General features: G+C 52.6%; 8 protein-coding genes across 8 annotated transcripts; 3 read left to right on the top strand and 5 right to left on the bottom strand.

Annotated features, from left to right (window-relative positions):
* Positions 1-506: 506 nt before the first annotated feature.
* MIND_00149800 (uncharacterized protein) lies at positions 507-3,071 on the top strand (the record flags this gene model as incomplete). Its single annotated transcript, XM_037358424.1, has 4 exons — positions 507-683; positions 728-1,572; positions 1,621-1,962; positions 2,018-3,071. The coding sequence occupies 4 exons, from the start codon at positions 507-509 to the stop codon at positions 3,069-3,071; spliced, it is 2,418 nt and encodes an 805-aa protein (XP_037226334.1).
* Positions 3,072-3,930: 859 nt separating this feature from the next.
* Positions 3,931-4,972, top strand: MIND_00149700 (uncharacterized protein; the record flags this gene model as incomplete). The annotated part of the gene is made up of 3 exons (XM_037358423.1): positions 3,931-4,086; positions 4,142-4,229; positions 4,275-4,972. The coding sequence occupies 3 exons, from the start codon at positions 3,931-3,933 to the stop codon at positions 4,970-4,972; spliced, it is 942 nt and encodes a 313-aa protein (XP_037226333.1).
* A 299-nt stretch (positions 4,973-5,271) lies between these two features.
* Positions 5,272-6,608, top strand: MIND_00149600 (uncharacterized protein; the record flags this gene model as incomplete). The annotated part of the gene is made up of 4 exons (XM_037358422.1): positions 5,272-5,325; positions 5,364-5,418; positions 5,464-6,203; positions 6,255-6,608. The coding sequence occupies 4 exons, from the start codon at positions 5,272-5,274 to the stop codon at positions 6,606-6,608; spliced, it is 1,203 nt and encodes a 400-aa protein (XP_037226332.1).
* Positions 6,609-11,284: 4,676 nt separating this feature from the next.
* On the bottom strand, positions 11,285-12,136 carry MIND_00149500 (uncharacterized protein; the record flags this gene model as incomplete). Its single annotated transcript, XM_037358421.1, has 1 exon — positions 11,285-12,136. The coding sequence occupies one exon, from the start codon at positions 12,134-12,136 to the stop codon at positions 11,285-11,287; it is 852 nt and encodes a 283-aa protein (XP_037226331.1).
* Positions 12,137-13,168: 1,032 nt separating this feature from the next.
* Positions 13,169-14,323, bottom strand: MIND_00149400 (uncharacterized protein; the record flags this gene model as incomplete). Its single annotated transcript, XM_037358420.1, has 4 exons — positions 14,153-14,323; positions 13,663-14,108; positions 13,366-13,613; positions 13,169-13,320 (listed from the first exon to the last, which is right to left on the bottom strand). Exons 1-4 carry the CDS (start codon positions 14,297-14,299, stop codon positions 13,169-13,171), a joined length of 993 nt encoding a protein of 330 aa, XP_037226330.1. The 5' UTR covers positions 14,300-14,323.
* A 748-nt stretch (positions 14,324-15,071) lies between these two features.
* Positions 15,072-16,237, bottom strand: MIND_00149300 (uncharacterized protein; the record flags this gene model as incomplete). The annotated part of the gene is made up of 7 exons (XM_037358419.1): positions 15,072-15,250; positions 15,303-15,469; positions 15,527-15,673; positions 15,729-15,794; positions 15,842-15,977; positions 16,033-16,150; positions 16,202-16,237. The coding sequence occupies 7 exons, from the start codon at positions 16,235-16,237 to the stop codon at positions 15,072-15,074; spliced, it is 849 nt and encodes a 282-aa protein (XP_037226329.1).
* Positions 16,238-19,130: 2,893 nt separating this feature from the next.
* Positions 19,131-20,588, bottom strand: MIND_00149200 (uncharacterized protein; the record flags this gene model as incomplete). The annotated part of the gene is made up of 5 exons (XM_037358418.1): positions 20,385-20,588; positions 20,250-20,337; positions 19,899-20,190; positions 19,377-19,840; positions 19,131-19,315 (listed from the first exon to the last, which is right to left on the bottom strand). Exons 1-5 carry the CDS (start codon positions 20,529-20,531, stop codon positions 19,131-19,133), a joined length of 1,176 nt encoding a protein of 391 aa, XP_037226328.1. The 5' UTR covers positions 20,532-20,588.
* Positions 20,589-20,978: 390 nt separating this feature from the next.
* On the bottom strand, positions 20,979-22,483 carry MIND_00149100 (uncharacterized protein; the record flags this gene model as incomplete). The annotated part of the gene is made up of 6 exons (XM_037358417.1): positions 20,979-21,202; positions 21,256-21,629; positions 21,685-21,759; positions 21,815-22,124; positions 22,173-22,260; positions 22,316-22,483. The coding sequence occupies 6 exons, from the start codon at positions 22,481-22,483 to the stop codon at positions 20,979-20,981; spliced, it is 1,239 nt and encodes a 412-aa protein (XP_037226327.1).
* Positions 22,484-23,292: the final 809 nt, after the last annotated feature.

Below are 23,292 nucleotides of genomic sequence, written 5' to 3'. Positions count from 1 at the left end.
GATTGGAGAATTTGGACGGAACAAAATAAAACAGGTATATATTGGACTCTGGAACCGGACTGCATGCATTGTCTGCTACGATGTGGACCACACATACCCCTCCATTCGTTCATCTAGCCTATTTTAATGTCTACTAGTAAAGTATTCTTGTAACGATTTTATCTGAAATGTCACGATCTGGTCTACTGGACTTGGAGTCGTGGATGCCAACTTGAATTGAGGGTTCAAGTAAGGTATAGGCCATGCACGATCCACGACCCCCACGTGAGTGATGCGCCACATCTATATTGGGAAATATCTGCTAAATTTCATCCATTCGACCACTTCTAGCCTGAATTGGGTCAATCGCCGCCATGAATCGATAGATATTGGTGCCTAAGTACTATATATGTAAAAATAATCGTGAAAATACAAGAACTGATGACGGAGTTTGCCATTTACTACCCGAAAACGCGGATGCGCCAAAGCTTGTCTGGCGGCGTTGCTACAGGGCAATTTTCTGCTCTATGCCTCCACCAAAGGCCCATATCCGTGCCAGAACGGCCAATCTTCCCTCTGCTCCGAGAACACCCAAAAAGAAGCGGACCCATTCCGTGCTTACACCGCAGACAAGATCGCGTCATTCAAAGAAGACACGCGTCAAACGCGTCGAACACGTCGAGAATGATGAGAATATAGAAGACGTGAGTGGCACACAGCATAGATGAGACTTTCTGACGAAAATCAGGCCTATCTTGACACGTCTTCCCCCTTGAAACCCCTTGGCGACGATCCCTTCCTGGTGACTGGTCAGCCTGCGCCTATCACCTTCCAATGTGAAGGCTTCACGAGCCGGCCACCCACTGGTGCCCCCGAGACCTTTATGTTTACTACCGAGCTGTTTGAGGATGTCGACGAGGAACTTAATTCAGAAGACGAGGACTTGGCATTTGTTAATCCCGAATTTGACGAGCTTCTCACTTGCGCTCCTGGAACATTTCCCTACGATGGGTACCCGCGTCCAGCTCCACCATTGGAATATCTTGCAAGAATGAAAGCTGCCGAACGCCAACGTGTGGTATTCTCTGCACCCAGCGTCACTGCTGCCCATGATGCACTCGTGGACTTGATGCTGTTGATGAAGGGTGAAATTCGTGGTCCCAACAGCAAGGGCTACAAGAAGCCCAAGTTTGACACATATGTTCGCGCAAGACTGGAGGGAATGCGTACTCTGCTGTCGATATACACGTCACCCAGATCAACAACATATGAAGACTGGGGTGAGTCAGCGATGCAGGCGGCGATTGCTGTTGGTCGGGGTAAGAACTGCGCGAGGGTATTTGCCGAGCTTGCGCGCGCGTTTATCGAAGATCGACAAGTTCTTCCTTGTAATCCCTATGGGAAGTCAAGCAAACCAATACTGAACAACGAAAGTCTTGATGCCGAAGTGCGAGCAGCATTGCGTGGCCAGGAAATAACGGCGGAGAAAACCCAAGCATTTGTGAACCGAGAAGACATCAGAGAAAGATACAAGATTACCTCGGCTATTAGCATTCGCACTGCACGCCGATACCTGATCAAGCTTGGTTTTGCGTACGTGTTGCATGTTTGAAGACATTCTTCAAGACTGACTACAAGCAGTTATGGATATGCAAAGAAGGGCCAGTATTCTGACGGGCATGAGAGGGAAGATGTTGTGGTGTATCGAGAAGAGACGTACCTGCCGACACTCAAAGATTTTGAAGAGCGCTCCTACATCTACCACGCCGATGGCACCATCCAAGTCCCTCGTTTACCGCCAGGAGTCCGACCCACATGCATATGGTACCACGATGAATCGATCTTTTACGGCCATGACCGACGACGGAAGCTTTGGCAGGATGTGACGGCGGGGGCAAAACCATATCAAAAGGGAGAGGGAGGATCGTTCATGGCTGCCGACTATTTCTCTGCCGACTTTGGATGGTTGCGAGGGGCTGGAGGGTGAGTCAGCAAGACGGACAATGTGCCCAGGAAAGAACAGAGACGGTTACTTTAGTGCAGCGGATATCGAAGAGCAAGCGAGAGCTGCTTGCGCAATCGCCACAACACGGTGGCCAGAATTTGACCACATCTTCATTTACGACAATGCGACCACCCATCGAGCTCGGACTGCTGGTGCGTTGACAGCAATGGGAATGCCCAAGTTTACTTCGGGCTCGCGTGCAATTGAGGCAGAAGAAGAGGGCAGGGATGGTGGAGAGAAGACCAAGAAGCCGCGAGCTCCAAAGAAAACCAAGCCAGCTGGAGGAGGGAATGAGACACGAAAGAAGAAACCGCCGAAGAAGACCAAACCTCCCAAGGACCCAAAAGATGCCAACTTCTTGGTCCAGGTCAACAAACTCAACGAAGACCAGACCATCATGCACGACGAGCACGGTGAACGCGTCAAGGAAGAGATCCAAATGACTGGTGCGACGTTCGCCGACGGCAGTCCACAGTCTCTCTATTTTCCCACCGATGTCGAGAAGTTCGCTGGTAAATTCAAGGGCATGGCGGTTATTCTGGAGGAGAGACGTTTGCGTGGGGACTTGGGAGAGCATTTGACGAAGGAGGAGCTTGCAGGAAAAGTTGCCCAATGCAAGAAATTCAAGTGCCCCAAAGTTGATGCGGGTAGACAGACGACATGCTGCATGCGTCGAATGCTGTTTGACCAGCCCGATTTCGCCAACGTCCAGTCATGCCTAGAGGCAGCCTGCTCGCCCTTCAACGTCACAATCCTCTTCCTTCCAAAATTCCACCCAGAGCTTAACCCCATCGAAATGGTGTGGGGATTTGCCAAGCGCATGTACCGGCAGTACCCTGAATCGTCTGGCGATGAAGCATTAGAGCGGAACACGCTGACAGCGTTGGATAGTGTACCGTTGGCCTCGATGCGAAGGTTTGTTTTGCGTGCTCATCGTTTTGCCGACGCTTATCGAAAAGGACTTGATGGCGCACAGGCCGCATGGGCAGTAAAGAAGTACAAAGGGCATCGTATGCTTCCCCCAGAGTTCAGAGCTGAGCTTGAAAAGGCAGAAGCCGAGGCCAAGGGTACACAGAATATCAAGTAGTCATTGTTGCACGAACTCCGTCATCAGTTCTTGTATTTTCACGATTATTTTTACATATATAGTACTTAGGCACCAATATCTATCGATTCATGGCGGCGATTGACCCAATTCAGGCTAGAAGTGGTCGAATGGATGAAATTTAGCAGATATTTCCCAATATAGATGTGGCGCATCACTCACGTGGGGGTCGTGGATCGTGCATGGCCTATACCTTACCTTAGGACCCAAAATTGTGTTTTCCTTGTCCAGAAAATGGGTTTTTGAGGCAGGATTTCGGTCGGAAGATGACGTGGTAGATTACCAATGCCATCAACTGCCACGCTGTCAGCTACAAACTGCCTTCTTTTGGGTTTTTGAGGCCGAAATCTTGAAGCAGGAGCTTCCCGGGTCCTGTTCAAGTACAAGCCCTTGAACGCTAAAAGGCAACAAAGACCAGTGCTTTATTACAAGCAAGCCAATTACTAGTAGCTGCCGAATCTCAGGCGGCGCCGCTGCTTGAGCGCTCGTGGCCCGTGACGTCTGGCGCCGCCGCTTTTGACGCTCGTGACGGCTGGCGTCAGGTTCAAAAACGACTGCAAAGCTTAGACCTGATTCGAAAGCTCGTTTCTTCAGGTTCGCATTCAAGTCCTTTGTGGGCCTCAGCAAAAACAGACCTTCAGGCATGTGCACACTCCTTGGACCGAGACACAGTCTGCGACGCGCCGTTTATGGGCGCTATTTTCTATAAAAGCGGGTTACCCGCTGTTAAGCGCGCAAAAACATAACGCAAGTCTTCCATTCGATTCATATTGACGCGCCCTTGTCTCTTTCCGGACTCGAAGTTTCCTTTTATTCTTGGAGCACTCAACGCAACTCCCCCATGGCCATGCAGATGCACTGGGTGTATCTACTTGCTGCGGCCTTACTGTTGCCCTGTCGCGCACTTTCCTTCAACAGAACTATCGACGACACCGATTCGAACGCGTGGAGCTTCTCGAGCAGCTGGCACGCGATAGCGGACGGGCATCCTTGTCAGGTGTGCCTGCTTGTCGTTTCCAGTGCAAAAGACGACTCACACTGACACCACAAAGGATTGCGTTGCAAAGCCCGATCGAAACAGAGTGTACAACTACTCGTGGCACGACGGCGCGCTTGGGTCCGGCTCCTTCCGCTTCCAAGGTCAGAACACAACTCGCTGAATAGCTCTGCTAACTGAAAAGCCAGGCACTCAAGTTTACATCTACGGCATCGACGTGCCCCGGCCCGGAAACATCACCTTCACCATCGACGACCCGCCCAGCTCCAGCTCGTATTTCTTCGACTCCGGCACTATCCTATACGAATCGCTCTTTTTCCACGCGCAGGGGCTCGACGGCGCCAAACAGCATACCGTGAACTGGTCCGTGGCGCTCGGGCCCGGCGGCGGCGGCTCGGTGCTGCTGGACTATGCTGTCGTCACCGTGAACCAAACCGAGACTGGGCCAGCCTCCCCCACAAGCAAATTGAAAGTAGGCCCAATCGTGGGCGGAGTAGTAGCCGGTGTTGTCGCGCTGGCAATTCTTGTGGTTGGGTTGCTGTGCTACCTTAAAGCACGCCGTCGACGGCAGGAAAAAGCCTTGTCGGTCTGGCCAGACGGGATTGAACTTGGCAGCGACACCACTATTAGCACGCAGCCCATGTTACACGCACACGCCGATCCAACCATCCTCACGGCTTTTCCTGCACCAACTCCTAATTCCATACCGCCACCGTCAATATCCAAAGCTCCCAAGGGGTATATCGTGAGATCTTCGCCTACGAGTAGCGACAATGCATCTCCGCCCTCAAGCCCCCCGCGGGCACACAACACTGACTCGGAAGTCGAACGCAGGCTGCGTGCGCTGGAAGACACTGTTCAAGGCCCACCGCCCGGCTACAACTGACATATGTTTCAAGGGCTTGACTTTGACGTTTGAGTTAGAAGAAAGAGACTTTTTGGGACTGAGCTTCACTTACTACCGTTTAATATTTATACGAATGAGAGTTATGAATTAATGGGATCGGGCCTTGCTTTGTTTGAATCCCGTTATTTGGCTAGCTTCAACCGCCGGCGTCATGTCGCTGAATATATACCTTCTACATCCAACTGGCACGAGTCGAATTTGACTGGTTTCCAGTTTGCGTCATTGCGAGCCGGATATAATGGTGCACATATGCAAGCGCCAGACTGCAGAACCACTTCATGGCACGTGCACAGCTTAACCTTGAACAGCTACATCCATGTCAAATACAGCTTGTGCGCCGTGTGGTCTTTCCGGCGTCGCGCCTCCCTAGGAGCGCCTTCCGCCCTTGTTTTTCTTTCTTTCCAACTTGGTTCCGGGGCTTGAACGTAAGCCGATCCGCTTCTTTTGAGCCTTTTCTGACTTGCTTCAAGTTATTTCGAAAGGACTGCCGCTCGGTATAAAAGGAAACGAGACGGTCCGCAACTGGGATCCGCCTTTCGTTCCCACTTGCTCGATGGTGGCCGAGGCCCCGCCCACATATACGGACTCTGTCGTTGTTGACCCACCTGGCAGCGAACACGAAAACGACGCGGAGTGTCCTTCCCCAATAACAGAGCAAGACGAGGACGTTGTTTCTGCTCGTTTGAGACCAGACTCGCTTTCTCCATCGACTCTGGTAACTCCACGACGGCGGCCGACAACTGCGACGGATGCGAGTACAGTGGCGGAAGTGCGGCTGTCGCTGTTTCCGGACCACAAGATTTTTCAGCCCAGCCGCGCTTCTTCGACCTACCGGAGGGATTCGGCGGTTTCAGCCGATGCAACCGCCACTGCCCCAGCCACGACAACACCCAATCCAACCAACTTCGTCTCCGTCTTCCGCAAAACCCACAAGCGCGCGTTTTCGTTCGGCGTTGGCGCTTCGCGGTCAATTAAAGGCAGCTTCGCAGTAAACCCGTTCTTGGACATTCCCGGCCATTTGCTCGCACCGCTGGGCTCCGGGGAGACAACGCGGAAGAACTTGCGGCTCAAGGTGGAGAATGGCGGTATTGATGTAGACGTGTACCTTGTCGGGGAGCCAACGCAGCACAACACGGGGCCAGTCAAGCGGACAGAGCTGCATTTTGAACTGTGTGGAGGGTTTTCTTCAAGCCCGCTCCTCGCTCGCATCGTGCGTGCTTCCATCTTATCTAATCTGCCAGCTAACAAAATAATTAAACAGCACACCCCCACGCTGCGCCGCCCGCCAGTCCACATTTCCCTCGTCTCCCAAAATGGTTTTGTCTCGCTGCATCTCCCGCTATCCTTCCACGGCCTGCTCCGCGTCAGCATCGCCGCCGGCGACCTCAACGACCACATCACGCTCTCTGCGGCGCTAGCACCGCATACAACCATCCTCGCGGAGGACGCGACGTCACGTGCGTATTTTGTCGGCTCGCTCGGCGCGGGCCGGTGGGAGGGCGACCGGGCGGAGGTGGACGCGAAGAGCGGGAGAGTCCGCGTACAGTTCAGTGGTGATGTGGAGCGGGACTTGGATGGGCTGAGACGCGTAGGTTGGGAACTGATGGGATTGTAATTGGACGATTCAAGGACTATTAGACCTCGGAGTCGATCCCAAGTTTTACTCGGACAATTGCCTTCACGCGCTGCTCACAAAAGCGAATAAAGAATTCAGTTCATCAGGACCTTTCTGTATACACTTTCTGGTTAAGGACGTTTACTTGGCGTCAATTCTCCCTTGAACAACAACTGAACTCCTAACTCAACTTTCAAAAACGACTGCAAAACATTCGAAAGCTCGTTTCTTCGCGTTCAAGTCTCAGCAAAAACCAAGCCTAATAGACTTTCAAGCATGTTGAAACTCCTTGAAGTCTGCGATGCGCCATCGAGTTCGTATAGAAAGACCTTTTGGGACTGAGCCTGAGCAATACTACCGATCTCAACTTCTTGAACCAGGCCTTGTTTGAATCCCGTTATTTGGCTAGTTTTAACCGTCACGTCATTCTCCCGCGCTCAATACACCATCGCGTACATCCAACTTGCACAAGCTGGCATCCCCAACTACGGTTCAGAGTCCAATCGAACAAATCGTGACATAATACATTCAAGTTTCAGATAAAGTTGTTATTATAAGAAATTAATACCACCTCTGACAGAGGGTCTGATGCCTCTGAGATAGAGTACTGTGGTTCCCAGTGATTGGGTAATCTCCCAATGACTGGGTAATCGCCAATTCTCGCCATCGTTTCTTGTATAGCACTTCCGGTATCATCCGGGATTGCTTCATTAGCCTATCGAGTATATGTATACAAAAAATTAGAGGTATCCATGAAGAGCTGGTGTGCCGGTGGTGTGGCCGATCACACGACTTGGGTAATATTTGCGTCCAGATACCCATTTTCTGTTGTTGACTGGGAAGGTCACCATCCACAACACCTAGACAATCTCCATATGCCTAATAAGTAACATTGCGTGTGTTAAAACACATTTCTACGCGCGATTCGCTCCATAGCGTCAAGATTGAGACAAATGTGACGCCGTGTCACAAGCCCATCAAATCGAGCAATAGCTCAAGATAACGAAGAAGGAACATCTTGAGGTGGAATTTTACACTTTAGGGTGAGATTTAAGCCCACCTCTATCTTTTCGGCATATTTATTGCCCACTACACACTCAGGAGGACTGAAATACACAGTTTGGACGCAAATATTACCCAAGTCGTGTGATCGGCCACACCACCGGCACACCAGCTCTTCACGGATACCTCTAATTTTTTGTATACATATACTCGATAGGCTAATGAAGCAATCCCGGATGATACCGGAAGTGCTATACAAGAAACGATGGCGAGAATTGGCGATTACCCAGTCATTGGGAGATTACCCAATCACTGGGAACCACAGTAGTGAGTGCCCACTGCCAATGCTCATCGCCTGAACAGGAATCGACATTGCGAAGAAGGTTTTGTTTGTTTGTTTAGCGAGCCACCATATTTGCTTATGTGGATGAACCACTAATACTTATCGGGAGGGTAACAAGAAGATAAGTTATGAGTCTGGCAAACGACGCGTTCGTCACGTGCACGCGCCGTGTGTGACATGTGTGACACCATTGTTTTGAATTGCGTTCACGCTTGGTTCGCATTGCCACTGTGCCACCGGCTTCCTGGTGCTTTGACTGCTTGGTTGTGTATATAAAGCTGGGTGCGCCGTCATGTTACCCACATTTTGACTCGTACCAACCATGTCCCTTCCCCAGACACCTCACCGTGACCCCGGACGCGTTCCTTTCAATACCACTGGCGCGCTAGGTGTCCCATTCACGGAAACTTCAGCGACTACGCCCCCAAAAGTGAAAGCGGGCAACTCTCAATACACCTCCGACAAAGACGTGACGAAGCACAACGACAAGCGGGAAATGGAAGCTTGGAAAGCGCAAGCCAGATCCGGTTTCTCCTGCGAGGTCTCCACTGACGACTTCTTTCGGCTATACATGGGCGACAAAAAAGCTCCCCAACGGAAACTTGACGCAATGGTGTTTCGGGGGCGGGGACATCTTGCTGACGCTGCTGAGAAGATGAATAACTCTCTTGAAATACCTGTATATGTCCCTTGGGTATGTCGTCCGCGCTTCTGCTGAGCTTATATTCACGATCGCTAGGCCAAATACTGCAACGCCTTGGCTGAAGCTCTTCCAGAGGCTCAACGACCATTCTTTGATACGACATGGGCGACCACTTTCCCTCGGCTCCATCCCACCGACCCCGACTCCAAACCAGATGTTGTTGGCTCGAAGCCTGGAATGAAGAAAGAGCGCTTCCGGGGGCAAGACAAAACTGGGAAAGAGACGAAAGTTTGGTCGTGGCCCTTCGTCGCCACTGCCACCGAGCATAAAGGAAAAAAAGGCGATGATCCTTTCACGGACAAGGGCCCAGCAGAGTCTGATGAGGGCTGCAAGGCTGCCGTCCAGCTACTTCACAACGCACGACGCATGTTCATGGCCTCTGGATGCTGCTATGTCTTCCTTTTGACGGTTTTTGGGCATCACGCAAGAATCGTCCGCGTCGACCACTCTGGGTACATCGTCACCGAGCCTTTCGACTGGACCCCAGACAACGAAGAGCGCGTGATTCCCGAATTCTACTGGCGCTTATTCTGTGGGGGCGAGCCCAAGTCGTTCCTCGGCGCCGATAACACCGTCTCACCAACACCCTTCCGCAAACAAGCGCAGATGTACAAAACGCTGAAAAAGATCGCGCCTTCCGCGGGCTGGACGATGGACTCCCTGAGAAGCAGTCTCTGTATCACGCTCAAAACCGGATCGACAACCAAACGATGCCTTACGGTCGGCCCGCCTATTCACCAATCGAAAGGTCTCTTCTCCCGTGCCACACGAATCTATCGCGTGCTGGTTGAGGGCGAAGAACCTCCTCGTCTCCATGCATTAAAAGATTCTTGGGTTCAAGCTCATCGTGTCCCCGAGTGGGTTTTCTACCGTATCATCGACGACCATATCGAAAACGAGCTCGGCGGAAGGCCGGTACGAGGTCTGACACGTTGCCTCGGAAGTCAAGAGCTGAATCAAATGTCTGTGGACCACACGACCATATCGGCCGCCCTTCGTGAGGGTGGGAAGCCGCTTCAAGAGCGACATCACCAACGGACTCTCCTTGCTGACGTTGGAACACCGATCTACGAATACCCGCGGACCAAAGTGCTCTTGCAGGGAATACGCGATGCCATGGAAGGCAAGTGCAAACTCGTTTGCTGTTCTTCCTGATCGCTGACTTGTTGTAGGACATAAAATTGCCGTCGACGCGGGGATTATTCATCGCGACGTCAGTCCAGGCAACCTTCTTTTGAAAGAGGGTCCGGAGGAAAGCTACGAAGGCTTCATCCTCGACTGGGATGTCAGTCTCCTCACAGAGAAGGGCAAGGCTGCTGCGCAACGCGTCTGCGGAATTGATCTTTCGCAGTACGAGTTATCCAAGCTCGAGAAAGAGATTACGGTTAGTTCGTTATCTCAATACTGTTTCCATCTGACATGGTTTTAGGGAACATTCTATTTCATGGCAATAGAAGTTCTCAAGGAATATTCTCGATACCACGGCGTCAATCAACCCTCCGTCGGCGCGCTTGCAGTATTCTCCCACGAGCCTAAGCACGATCTCGAATCTTTCTTTTGGGTCCTCATCTGGGTTCTATTGCGTTATGCCCGACATTCAGCTAATGAAGGCGACCTTGCTGCTTCTACATTGTTTGATCACAACAATGCGTCTACCGCATATCGACTGAAGTTCGCTTGGCTCGGCGAGTTCATGCTGGGCGATCACAAGAACTTGATTTCTCAGAATGCGCCGCTCAGTTTGGCGGTATATGATCTGGGTTATCTGTATAGCAAAGTCCATTTCCAACAATGGCCGGGCCTCACGCATGACGCTGCCTTCATTGCGGTGGACGATCTTCTGGCGACAGAAGATGGTTGGCCAGCCGACGACAAACCCATCCCTTTCGATCTTCCAAGTTCTTCCCAAGGCGAAGCCGAAACTCATGAGCGTGTTCCTGCTGCCCCCGTATTCGCAGCCCGCACTTGGGCTGTCGGGGACCCAAACTCTACTTCCGCATATCCGCCGCCCCCGCTCATTGTCCATGACGACGGCTCCCGTTTCGTTGCTGGTCCCTCTCGGCCCTCAAATCGACCACCACTCTCAGCATCGGCCACCAGCAAGCGCAAGCGGGAAATCGACGACGGAGAGGCACCTCCAGAGGCCTCCGGCTCGAAAAAGAGTGGCGGGGCTAGCCTGGGCACCGGAGATGTTGGCATTGCGAGTGAGCGCAAGAAGCAGAAGACCAAGGAGTAACGGGCTGGGAGTGAACGACGTTCAAAGCTGTAGATTGTACTAATACATAGTAGAATAGGAATATGGACTGATCATGATTGATTCACCCTTATTAAAACGTGTCCTTGGGATTTAGTTCTGTGTTCTTGGGCAGTTTTAAATTTTACCAAAACAGACTGCAGAATTCTCATCACGGACAACCGTCTGCATCCACAGCCCAAATTCACTTCAAAGGATGAACTGATAATTGTCTTTCCGTCAAGTCAGTCCCGATTCACGTATCTAGATACCTCCAAATGTTCTTTCAAGTACTTCATACCTAGATGGTCCACTCAGATCTTATCAGTAGATAAGAAAAAGAGAGGAAGAGTAGGCTATCATTCTACAGGTACAAGTACAATCTGTCGTCGTTGCTAATACTGCCAATGCATACTCCCTCCCGACACCGTAACCGAGCGCGATCTCCTGCTACTCCGCTCATCGTACCGCGGAATGCCAAAAGCGGGCTCGCTCCCTATTCTCGAATGGCGGGGCGGCGAGGCTGACATCGAGGAAGAGCGCAGTGCAAAAAAGTGTGCCGGGTCCATCATCCCACGATCTTGTTCTCGTGCATAGACACTGTCGCGATGTTGGTCGTAGTTGCCGTCGTCAGTTGACGCGTCGGAGGTGGATGCATACGAGGTCACGGTACCGCGTGCCGAGATCGGGTAATCAGATGAGGTCACGGAGAACTTTGAGCGGGGGAAGTTGCGCGAGATGTCGACGATAGAGCAGTGCTTCTCGTCGTCCTTATCGCTCCCCTGCTTCTTAATGACCGAAACACCGTCGAGTTGGTCGAGTTTGCTCATTCGCATCTGGTGGCGGTGGTGGGAGAAGACATAGACGGCGATGATCACGGCGAGCATGGCGAGGATGACAACGGCGACAAAGATGAGGCGCGAGGGGTGGGTGGTGCCGGGGGCGGGTTTGCTTTGTTGTGCTTTCTCGAGGGGCGACGGCGTGGAAGGACTGGGAGAGACAACAGACGAAGCGACGGAACTTGCCAGCGAGGGTGCCGTTGTGTCCGGCGCAGCCATAAGAGCAAATACTTCTTCGACAGGAGGCAAAACAACGTCGGGCGAGGCGTCTCCATCGGCAGGCGAGCTTTGGCGAACAGCGAGACGGTGGGTTGTGTCTGATGTGGGACTTCGGGCCGGTGATATCGGGTTTGCGGCGACGAAAGCAGCGGCGGATAGGACAAGATAGACGAGGTGGATAGGACGCATGGTGTTGTGGATGAAACGAGCGTGTGTGGTGCGCGAGAGGCGGAGTAGACTTGGTGGTTGAAGGGCAAGGAACGAGTGTGACACCGTGACCGTGCGTCATCACTGCCAATCACGCGCCGCTCGCTCCTACTTCTTTCAATTCAACTTGAATTGCTGAACCTCTGCTTGCCGCTCGTTCTTCGAATGTGAGTCCATAGCTTCGAGGCCGCCCTGTCCGGCTTGCGCTGTGTCGTTACGAACTTGAAGTTGGCACTCACGAACACTTACTTCGACGATTTGCAGCACGTTTTATGAGGAAGGGTTCATCCGCGGAAACATCATATGTCGGCAACTGCTTTGATTGGCGTTGCGACTTGTCTCCTGCCCTCAAAGGCTAACGCTTGAAGCCCCATGCGCTGGGTGTATCCCGCGCCATTGTTGTTGGCCTGGCACCGGCAATGTCGAGCAATCTCCTTCAAGATGACACCGATGCGAGCGCGTGGCAGAGTGTACAACCACTCGTGGCACGACGGCGCGCCGCTCCAGTCCGGCTCGACGTCAAGATTACTGCTAGCCAACCAGGGCTCGTGCCTCGCCCTGGTTGGCGCTAGATAAGGTAGTGGGTAGTCGGGCCGAGCACTCTATATATGGTTTGGCCATCTTGACGGCCGGGTGTGACTATGTGTGACCGACGCGTCTCCCTCTGAGCCTCGACGCGTTTTTCCCGTCCAACCGCCGCCGCTTTGCCCACCCACCTCACCACGCGGCTTGGGTTGTCCGCCGCCCGTTTTGGCTGCCCACACCCTCTCCCGCGTCGTGTGAGGCCACCGCCAGACTAAGTCCTTTCCCATCAGTCTCGGCTCCACGGGCTGCTTCGGGGAGGCATTTGCGCGGGTTCCGGCCTCACCCAGACAAAATTTCCTCAAAGACACGTACATTCATGCCATCAGACAGTAGTACACACAGACTGATGATCACCACCAAGACTGCCGACTACCACTACCTTATATGATCAATTACGCGATTACTCGTAGTCGTTCAGACAAAATATAGTCACTTATATGAAGGAGGCGCCACCTGTGCCAGCTCTTCCAGGACGCGTAGTCGCCGTTCGACCTCCGCAATCTGATTAGGCCGAGTCGTGGCTGGTCCTGCCCGGGCCGGTGAATCCGAGTAAGGGTTCGAGTTGCGGTTATGCAGCGCAACTAGCGGGCTACTCAGTACTTCATCTTGAACAGCCAGTCACTTACTTCTCGGAGAGGGCTCCGATGACAGAACCGTGCTCGGTATCGTGATACTAGGAGGAAAACGGTTACTCTGCGTCAGCTGCGCGGTGTTGGCACTGCGACGGCGCTTCCGACGTGATAGAACCAATACGACTGCGCCAGCGGGGAACGCCACGGCGGCAAGCCCGCCCAGTATCCCGCCGACGATGAGCCCCGTCATGCCGGTCGACCCGGGCCGGGATGCTGGAAGACTTGTCGGCAATGTTTGTGAACTACGATATAATCAATCCAATCATCAACCTGATTCAAGTTGGAACATACGGCTGACTAGGACCGGAAGGCGGCCCGGGCAGCGCCTCCTGGTCGATGGTCACCACCGCATAGTCAAGCAACGCAACCTTCCCCGGCACGTGAGGGCTCGGCTGTGGCACCGCAGTCTCCCCGAACAGTATCGTATGCTCCTGCGTGCCGTCGAGGCCGTGCGCGGCGAAGAAGAGCGAGTTGTACAGGAATTTCTGTGGCAAGCCGGTGTCCTTGTAGTGGAACGCAGAGAGCGACGGATTGTTCAAGGAAAATGTGACGTTTGCCGGATTGTCAATGTCGATGCCGTAAATGTAGACCGCGACGCCTTTAAGCAGTCCAGTCAGTTGTGCTATATTCGGTCCAGAGAGCCAAAGACCTCGAAATGTGAACGCCCCCGAGAGCAGGAGGCCGTCGTGCCACGAGTGGTTGAACGCTTGCTTTCCGTCTGCATGTACCGTGCAGCGCTGCAAAGCTGATCAGTGCATTAGCACGCCATGAGTAAACTGACTTGGCAAGGATTCCCCTCGGTTATCGCGTTCCACGCCCCACTCCACGCCCACGCAGAAGAGTCCGTATCGTCGACTGTCACGTTCACCAGAGCCGCAAAACAGAGCGCAGTCCAGAGCAACACGAATCGCAGGGCCTGGCTTAACATCACAGTGTTGAAGAAGGTTGACTCGGAGGGCCGTCAAGGTAGGAGAAGAAGCGAGTGCATCCCGCCAGAAGGCGTTGCCAAGTGGCCGTCAAGAGTCGCAGTTGCAGTTGAACTTGATCGGTAGTCGCGGTGAGCCTCGTTGAGTAAGAATAGCGACAATGGAGGAAAGTTGCATGAATACACCTCTACCATCGCTCGCAATGCCTCGGGCAATGCTTCTCGTTTCAGATCATAGCTGATGGTCGACTCGGAGGAGGCGCTGTCGAGCACAAGGTGTCGATAAAACCTCTGTCGATAGCGTTGATTCTTGAAGTTGCGGGGCCGCAACTGTGCGGATTTAGACTCTCACGATTGATCATGACTTGCTGTGTCCACCAATTAAGTTATGGCGATCTGCAGTGGTCCGCACAGGCCACCGCCGTCCAAGGACTTAGGAGAGCCGGTCATATCGATGCAACCTCGTTCGACCTAAATCCGTCGTCGAGGCTCATGACAACCAGCGGTGATTGACAGGATCATTTTACATAATGATCAGTGGAAAAACTTCCACACGTTCCTGCACTCATTTCGGGATACGATTCAGCTAGGTGTGTTGGTGCTCACATCTCCCCCAGATGTAATGATTCGTTGCTGTTACCAGAAGGCAGAAATAAAAAGATAATCTCCCGCGGCGGAACTTTATATTCAAGTAAACTGAGGGAAGGATCCAATCAAGAACCAACATCGTTGATTGCGCACAATACCAGTAGTGTTCAAGTTCGTGTCGGCATTTTTAGACGTCCGACACATATGCTGGAGGGAGTGTATCAGATTCGGCGCGCATCAACCCTTCCAACACGCGCAATCTTCGTTCGTGCTCTGCCACTTGACTCGTGCCAGTGGTTTGGGGCCGTTCGAGTGCTGGAGTCGGATCAGAATTGAGATCCTGAACCACGACATTTGCAGGGTTTTCTGATAGTTTCATGACTGAGCAAGAGCGCAGTGGACGGCTTGATAGACGTACTGCCAGTGGTAGTAGGGTGTGCCACGGTTTCGAGGAAGGCCTGGGGTGCCATCCTGGCTGGGACAGCAACACTTCGTCCGAGTTGAAGTCGTTCGGATATCAGGCGAAACATGACTGGAAGGCGACCCGACTGCACTCGGTGTATTTCAAGTTGGGGAGGAGGGGGACTTGGATGGTTGTGAATATTATTCATATGATGGCAGCGCCAATTCGCAGAACCTAACATCATGATTCCAACGAGGGCCACAGCCCCAACCGCACCAAGGATTCCACCAACAATAAGCAAGAGTCTCGAGTGGCTTGGTCGACTGGTGCTACTCGCAGTTGGGTCACTTGGAATTGACGAAGGTGCTGCAGTAGATTTGGAAGATCTACATAGTATGATCAGATTAGATCATCACTGAGCAACAGCAAGTGACATCATACTGGGATTGCTGTTCCCCAATGGGAGTTGAAGTTGACGCGTGTGTTGCAGTACTAGTGGATGGGGATCTGTAGATATTTAATTAAATGAATAATCACAGTAGCAAATTGCTTACGGTTCCGAGTTGGGTTGTTGAGATAAAAGAGGAGGCGCCGCCATCTCCTGATCGACGGTAACCACGGCATAGTCAAACAACGTCTCCCCGGCGCCTGCCCATTGGGCTTTGGCATCGCAGTCTCGTTGAACAGTATCTTATGCTCTTGCGTGCCGTCGAGGTCGCGCGCAGCGAAGAAGAGAGAGTTGTACAAAAGTTTCTGCGAGCCGGTGTCCTTGTAGTGGAACGCAGAGAGCGGCGGATTGCTGGAGGAAAATGTGACGTTTGCTGGATCGAGGATGTCAATTCCGTATATGTAGACCGCGACACCTGGCAGCAGTACACTCAGTGACGTTATATTCGGCCTGGAGAGCCAACTACCTCGAAATGTGAACGACCCAGAGAGCAGGAGGCCATCGTGCCACGAATGGTTGAAAGCCTGATTTCCGTCTGGGTGCACGATGCAGTTCTGTCGAAGCAGACAGCAATGAGTGATGAGCGTATCAAAGAGAGTATGTTATCGAGTCGACTCACCTTGCAAGGATTCCCCTCGGTTATTGCGTTCCACTTCCCATTCCACGCCCACGCGGAATCGTCGGTATCGTTAGGGAATGGCACGGGTATACCCACGGGTATCCGAGGGCCTACCCGCACCCGTACCCGCACAGCCACAGTACTCATACCCGCGGGTACGGGTATGGGTTTACCCATGGGTTGGGCAGGCACGGAGGAAGCCATGTCAGAGACAGCTTAGTTATTTGTCCGGAAGGTGGGATAAAAATGCTGCGCAAGAGCAGCATCGAACACACAGCATCTTGAACACCACAATGGAACGAACCCAGCTGAGTCATCAAGCCACGGGTATGGCTAGCGCTGACCCGCACCCGTACCCGCGCGGGTAAAACCCGCGTACCCGCGCGGGTATGGCCTACCCGTGCCATTGCCTAGGTATCGTCGACCGTTACGTTGGTCAAGACTGCACGGCACAGCGTACTCCGCACTAGCACAGGTAACAGGTAGTAAAACAGACGCATCCTGCTATCGGGGCCAGTGTTTATGTGGGCGTTTTTGAAGGATCCGGAACGCCAAAGGACATGGTCAGGTGTTTATCAGGTGGCGTTCGCATGTATGGCTCTCTTGACTAGACATTATTGGGACCCAGACATATGGAGTCTGGTCGACCAGCAGCAATATGTTCAAGGGAGTGAGAGAGTGTTGGCGGGAGGAGAGCAACAGATGTGACGTGTCTGGTCACGTGCCTAATTGCCGAGCCGGATCAGCAACATGAGCATCACTGCCATCAGGATCATATGCGTATTGACAGGGATTAAGTACTGCTGCTAGTGAATGTTCTAAACTTCCAGTCAACTTGAAACTACTGTGAATGCCCTGCCCGTTACAAACTCTGTCTATCAATTTAGTATCTTTGTGCTTCAATTTTAAAGTTGCACCTTCGCAACACGAGAAAACATGACTGATATGTATGATGATCCAATCAAATAATAAACCTTGTGAAAAAAAGTTCAGATTGTTGGAGTGGCCTTATTAACATAACACAGTCTAAGGATAACAAGACCAAGACCCGTATGACCTGCGTGAGGTACAACTTGAAATCGAGAAGGACGCGCATCGGACTGGTGCCTGGACGAAGTTGAACGGGGTTCAACGCCAATCATATTTCACAACTCCAAAGTCACGTGTAGGCGGGAGGCGCTGCGCCTTGCACCATCTCTTCCAGGACACGCAGTCGCCGCTCGACCTCCGCGACTTGATGAGGCGGAGCCGGATCTGTGTTGTGATTCTGCACCACAAGTGGATTCCCTACTTATAATTTTAGTCAGTGGACTTGGATGAATTATTACACGCGCGACTTGCCTTTAGAAGTGGTCATCTCTGGAGGGCCTGAGGGCTCCGTGGACAGAATCGTGCTTGGTATCGTGACGCTGGGAGGAAAACCGTTGCTTTGTGTTAACTGTGAAGTGCTCGCGAACGAGTCTCTGCGCTCTGACCGTCGACCACGCTGCCTCCGGCGACACAATACGAATATGGCTGCGCCAGCGAGGAACGATAATACCGCCAGCCCGCCAAGTATTCCGCCGACAATGAGCCAAGTAGTATTATTGGTCTTCCCAGTGGACCCGGGTCGCGATGGCTGACTTGTAGGCTGCGCGGACAGTGTTCCTGATCTAAGTAGGATACAATTAGTCCAATCATTAACCTATAGTTGTAACATACCCCTCAGGTGATTGGGGCTGGCCGGAAGGCGGCCCGGGCAGCGTCTCTTGATCGACGGTAACCACCGCGTAGTCGAGCAGCGCGACCCGCCCCGGTGGCTGCCCGCTAGACTTTGGCATCGCAGTCTCATTGAACAATATCGTGTGCTCCTGCGTGCCATCGAGGTCGCCTGCAGCAAAGAACAGAGAGTTATACGAATATTTCTGTGGTGACCCGGTGTCTGCGTAGTGGAATGCCGAGAGCGACGGTTTGTCTGAGGAAAATGTGACGTTTGCGGGATTGAAGACGTCGATTCCGTAGATGTAGACCGCAACACCTAGTAGCAGAACGAGTCAGCTCTGTTGCTTCCAGTCTGGAGAGAAAACAACCTCGAAATTTGAAAGACCCCGAGAGCAATAGCCCGTCGTGCCACGAGTGGTTGAACGCCTGATTTCCGTCAGGCTTTGAGAGACAGTTCTGCATGCGCCGAGTGCGTCATTTATTTAGCAGGGGTCGATGAACTTGAACCTGCCTTGCAAGGATTGCCCTCCGTTATCGCGTTCCACTTCCCGTTCCACGTCCACGCGGAACCATCCGTGTCGTCCACCGTTATGTTGACCAAAGTTGCGCCACAGCGCGTGGTCCAGACCAGCGCGACCAGCAACTTGGGGGACACCCACATAGCTGAGAGCAAGGCAAAGCAGACTTCCGAGGACTGCCATGTCCTATCCCACAATGTGTTCACGGGCAAGTACCAACAAGAGTTGTATGATCGGGAGTCGCGGCGGAATCTATTCGAGCAAGAATAGCTTGACAGTGCCGACGGATCGACCGTCAACTGCATGCACAACCGTCGACATCCCTCAGGCAGGTGCTTCTTCTCAATTACCCATCACAGCCAGTCTGTGTTGTCGACTCGAAAGCGCGGATAATGAGGGGGAATCAGCCAGTCCAAGGTGGAAGTAAGTGAGAACACACGCATTTCTCGTTCGTCGTTCATTGGAGGTCACGACAACGAGCAGCAAATAGAACCTGACACCTGTCCACTTTTGCTTCTCTGTCCCACGTTCATTCTCGTTGCCCTGATATATCATCGCTAGGTATACGCCGGGGGCGCCTGCCCCTGCACCATCTCCTCCAAAACGCGCAGCCTCCGTTCCAGCTCGACATCTCTGTCCGGAGCAGTTTCGGCCCGCTCCGGATCAGTGGCCCGGGGCATCGGCTCTGTGAGACCCGGTGATGGGACCCGAACAGGAGTATCGTCTTCTGGGGTAAACATGCCTGTGAGTGAATACATGCGTGAGTAAATAGCGGATGGACAGCGAACTTGATGTATATGTACCCTTGGAAGATGGTGCTGGCGTCGGCAGTTGCGATAGTGGCTGGCCGTAGGTGGTTGCCAGGTGCTTATCATACCGCGTTATCGGGGGGACAGTGCTCGCGCTTCGCTGTTTCCGCCGTTTCAGGCAGTAGACTAAGGCTGCAAGTAGCACCAGAAGAATAATCGCGGCAACTATTCCGCCGACTAAAGGGATGGTTTTGGCTCTGGCTCTGTGGCTGGACAGTGTCGTAGGGACACCCGAGTTATTTGGAGATGCAAGAGAAGAAGAGTCATGAACGAGTGTTTGGCTAAAATCGGAGCCAGTACTGGCGCGATTTGACGAGGCGGATTTGGTTAGACCACTAGCAATGTTCGATGAATGGTCGGATACGGGCGAACTCAATGAATGCCCTTGATCATTTGTAGATCCGGGAGTGGGTCCACCAGTGGTGGTCGTTGTAGTAGTTATATGTAAAGTCGTGCCTCTGGAAGTAGCAATAAGTATTAGTTATCCTCCGAAGAAACAGCAAAGGACAGGCATACTGTGGTGGCGGTTGCGGTTGCGTAGGCGGAGGTGAGCTCTCTCGATCGACAGTGACCACGGCATAGTCGAGCAGGCCGGCTACCCCTGGTGCGTTCGCCCCATGCACCTGCTGAAACGACACGGTATGCCGCTGCGCCCCGTCGAGGTCCTTGGCAGAAAAGAAGAGGGAGTCGTAGAGGTAACCGCCGCCAGTGTCCTTGAAATGAGAGCTGGAAATGGATGGATTGCTCATGGCGAAGGTGAATTGTGCGGGATTCGAAATGTCGACTCCGAAGATGTAGACCGCAACACCTGCCGAAGCTTGTAAGAGAGTCTTCGAAGACGACGGTGAGCAATATGATGAGACAAACCTTGAAACGTGAAAGAGCCAGAATCCAGCGACCCGTCATGCCACGAATGGTTGTAGGGTCTGTTCCCGTCTGGTTGGGCGGCGCAGTCCTTCACGTCCAGTAAGTGAGTTGATTCCACCATATAATTAGCCATACCGCGCATGGATTCTCCCGGGTTATTGCATGCCACCCGCTGGACCACGCCCAGGCAGCATCAGTGTCGTCGAAGGTGACATTGACGAGAATCGCGCTAGAGTAGGCGATCCAGGAGAGCGCCAGGACTGTGCACACGGGCCAATGCATGAGAGTCGAACCTGGGAGGCGGGAATATGAAGGTAGGCAGCTGTGAGCTCCCGCGCGACATGGTTTGTATCGCGAAGAAGAAAATGATCGACGTCACTTGATCGGGAGAAACGTTATCCTTTCTCCCTGCTTTGGACATAAACTGGTTTATTTTACAGGATAAAAAATTTCCTCTTGTAAGCCGCTGAATCTTACAGATCAGGTGCAGGCAATATGAGGGTAAACAAAAAAAAATGGTGGGAGTCCTCTTCCAAGTAAGTTCAGCTGCAGGCAGTTACTAACAATGCTTTATTTGCATTACTACACTGACAAATCGGGAACTTGCTGTACTGATAAACACCAGTACAACTTCCAGAGCCATCGTTCGGCAGGCCAGTGGTATCTCATGTACTGTACTCGAGAGTTTAAATAATTCTAACGCGACCAGTCTTATGTGACTGCATCCAATCAGCTCCTGGGAGGTTGGGTATATGCTGGCGGGACATAAGCTCTGACCAGCTCCTCCAGAACGCGCAATCTTCGTTCGACCTCCGAATCCGCGCGCGCTGCTCGGACTCGATTTGGAGCCAGAATCTGGGATCCGGCCCGCTGAGGTGCCGGTGCCAGTGCCGGTGCCGGATCAGGACTCAAGTTGCCATCATGATTTTGAACTGCGACAGTTGGAGGGTTTTCTACATAGCAGCTTTGTCAATGAGCGGCAACGTGAACAGCTCGGTACACGCACTCCTGGAGCCGAGGCCTGCGGGAGCCTGCGGGCGTGCCTCTGTTTCGAGACTGAAAGCATAGGGTGTCGCCCTTGTTCGGACACTGGCACCAATACCTCGTCGAAGTCGTTCGAAGATCAGCTTGAACCTGACCGCGAGGCGGTTCGACTGTGTTCGTGTTTCGGGAGCGGGGGAATGATTACGGTTGACATTCCGATGGCGGCGCCGAGCTGAGCATAATATCATGATACCAGCGAGCGCCATAGCCCCAACCGCGCCAAGAATCCCGCCAATGACAGGCAAGAGTCTCGACTGGTTACTAGCACCAGGGTGACTTGCCCTCGGAGTTGGTCCACCTGGTGTCGACGAGGTCGTCGCATTAGAATTGTAAGATCTACATATACCGGATTAGATGATCACCGCGAGAAGTGTGGTAAGTGACAGCATACTCGGATTGTTGGTCCCCAGTGGAAAGCGTAGTTGAATTACTTGTTGATGACTGTGGTGCAGCAATAGAATTCGATCTGTAGGATCCGTGACTTAATTAGATTATCAGTAAAACAGCAGCAAGTCGCATACGGCTCGGGTTGTTGCGGTAGATTGGGAGGTGCCGCTGTCTGTAGATCAATAGTAACCACCGCGTAGTCCAGCAATGCTATCCGGCCGGGATTCAGTGGACTGGGCATCGGCGCCAGCATCTCCTGGAACAGTACCGTGCTCTCCTTCGTCCCGTCGAGGTTGCTTGCAGAGAAGAAAAGGGAGTTGTAGACATAGTTGCCGCTTGCATTGGTGTTCACGTAGTGGAATGTCGAGACACGGGGACACTCCATGGAGAAGCTGACGTTGGCCGGATTCACAATGTCGATTCCATAGATATACACCGCAACGCCTAGTCTGGTTAACGCATTCATTTTTCACTTGGTCAAGACACTCGCACCTTTAAAAGTGAATGTCCCCGAGAAGAGCGCGCCATTATGCCACGAATGGTTGTATGCCTGGTTGCTGTCTGGATGAACGACGCATAGCTGCGGGTGTGTGTGTTGAAATGAGTCACTCTCGTCGCAATACTGGGCGACGAACATGATTGGGACAAGGGCTCTCTGGGGTGACCGCGTTCCAGGCGCCGTTCCAGGACCACGCAGTGTCCATATCGTCGATGGTTATGTTGACCAAAATCGCAGAGCACCGCATGTTCCAGGCCAGCGCGAGTAGCAAGTAGAGTAGGGACATCCTACTGCCCACCGGCATGGTTTGTCTGCGCGTTTAAAAGAGGAAAGGACTCCAGGGCCTGACGATCGTCAGGTTGCTTTGCGTGCATGGCCTTTCCTGCCAGACAAGATCGGGACACTTTCATGGGGGGATTTATCATCGTCGTCGTCGTCTGATTCGTCGACAAGCAACAAGTCACAGGTCACACCGTGATGCCGAATCAGTGATTACACGCCCGGCCCGGCGCGACCGCATCATAAAAATTGTTCACGACTGTTTCACGAGTATCCTACTTGGAAAAGTCACATTCCATCTCGACCGCCGAAGTAACAAGGATCTCAAGCCTACTCCTGCAAGTCCAGCCTGAGACAACTTCGGCGCTGCGACAGCGCAATCAAACTTCAAGAATTGCAATTGTATAGTACAAAAGACTCAAGTCCAACATTACAACCCAGTTGTGCTTCTTCAACGTGCTCATATTATATGCACTGAGCCTTCCTTTCTTCACAAAAGTCTCAGGCTCAATTTCCCCCTAAGTACGCCGCTGGAGGGAGCGCAGCACTGGCGGTCTCGGCCCGGGAACGCACCAACTCCTCCAACACGATCATGATACATGGCTCTGTTGACTAAGGATTATCGGGATCCAGAGATATGGAGTTTCGTCGACCAGCAGCAATATGTATGTTCAAGGGAATGCGGTGGAGTTACAAACTCTGTCCTAGCCTACCAATTTTGCTTGCATTTCCTGTAAGCAACACAAGATCCAGGTTGCCAGCTGAGCAACACTGGAAAGAGAGAGACTCGGAAAGGGATCCAGGGCAACGAAGAGAGGTCGCTGTAACTGGTTA

The sequence above is a fragment of the Mycena indigotica genome (genome assembly GCF_014461135.1).
Source record: "Mycena indigotica strain 171206Taipei chromosome Unknown Mind.scaff0001, whole genome shotgun sequence".
NCBI lineage: Eukaryota > Fungi > Basidiomycota > Agaricomycetes > Agaricales > Mycenaceae > Mycena > Mycena indigotica.
The sequence above is the reverse complement of the archived record's forward strand: the minus strand, read 5'-3'. Positions and strand labels throughout refer to the sequence as shown.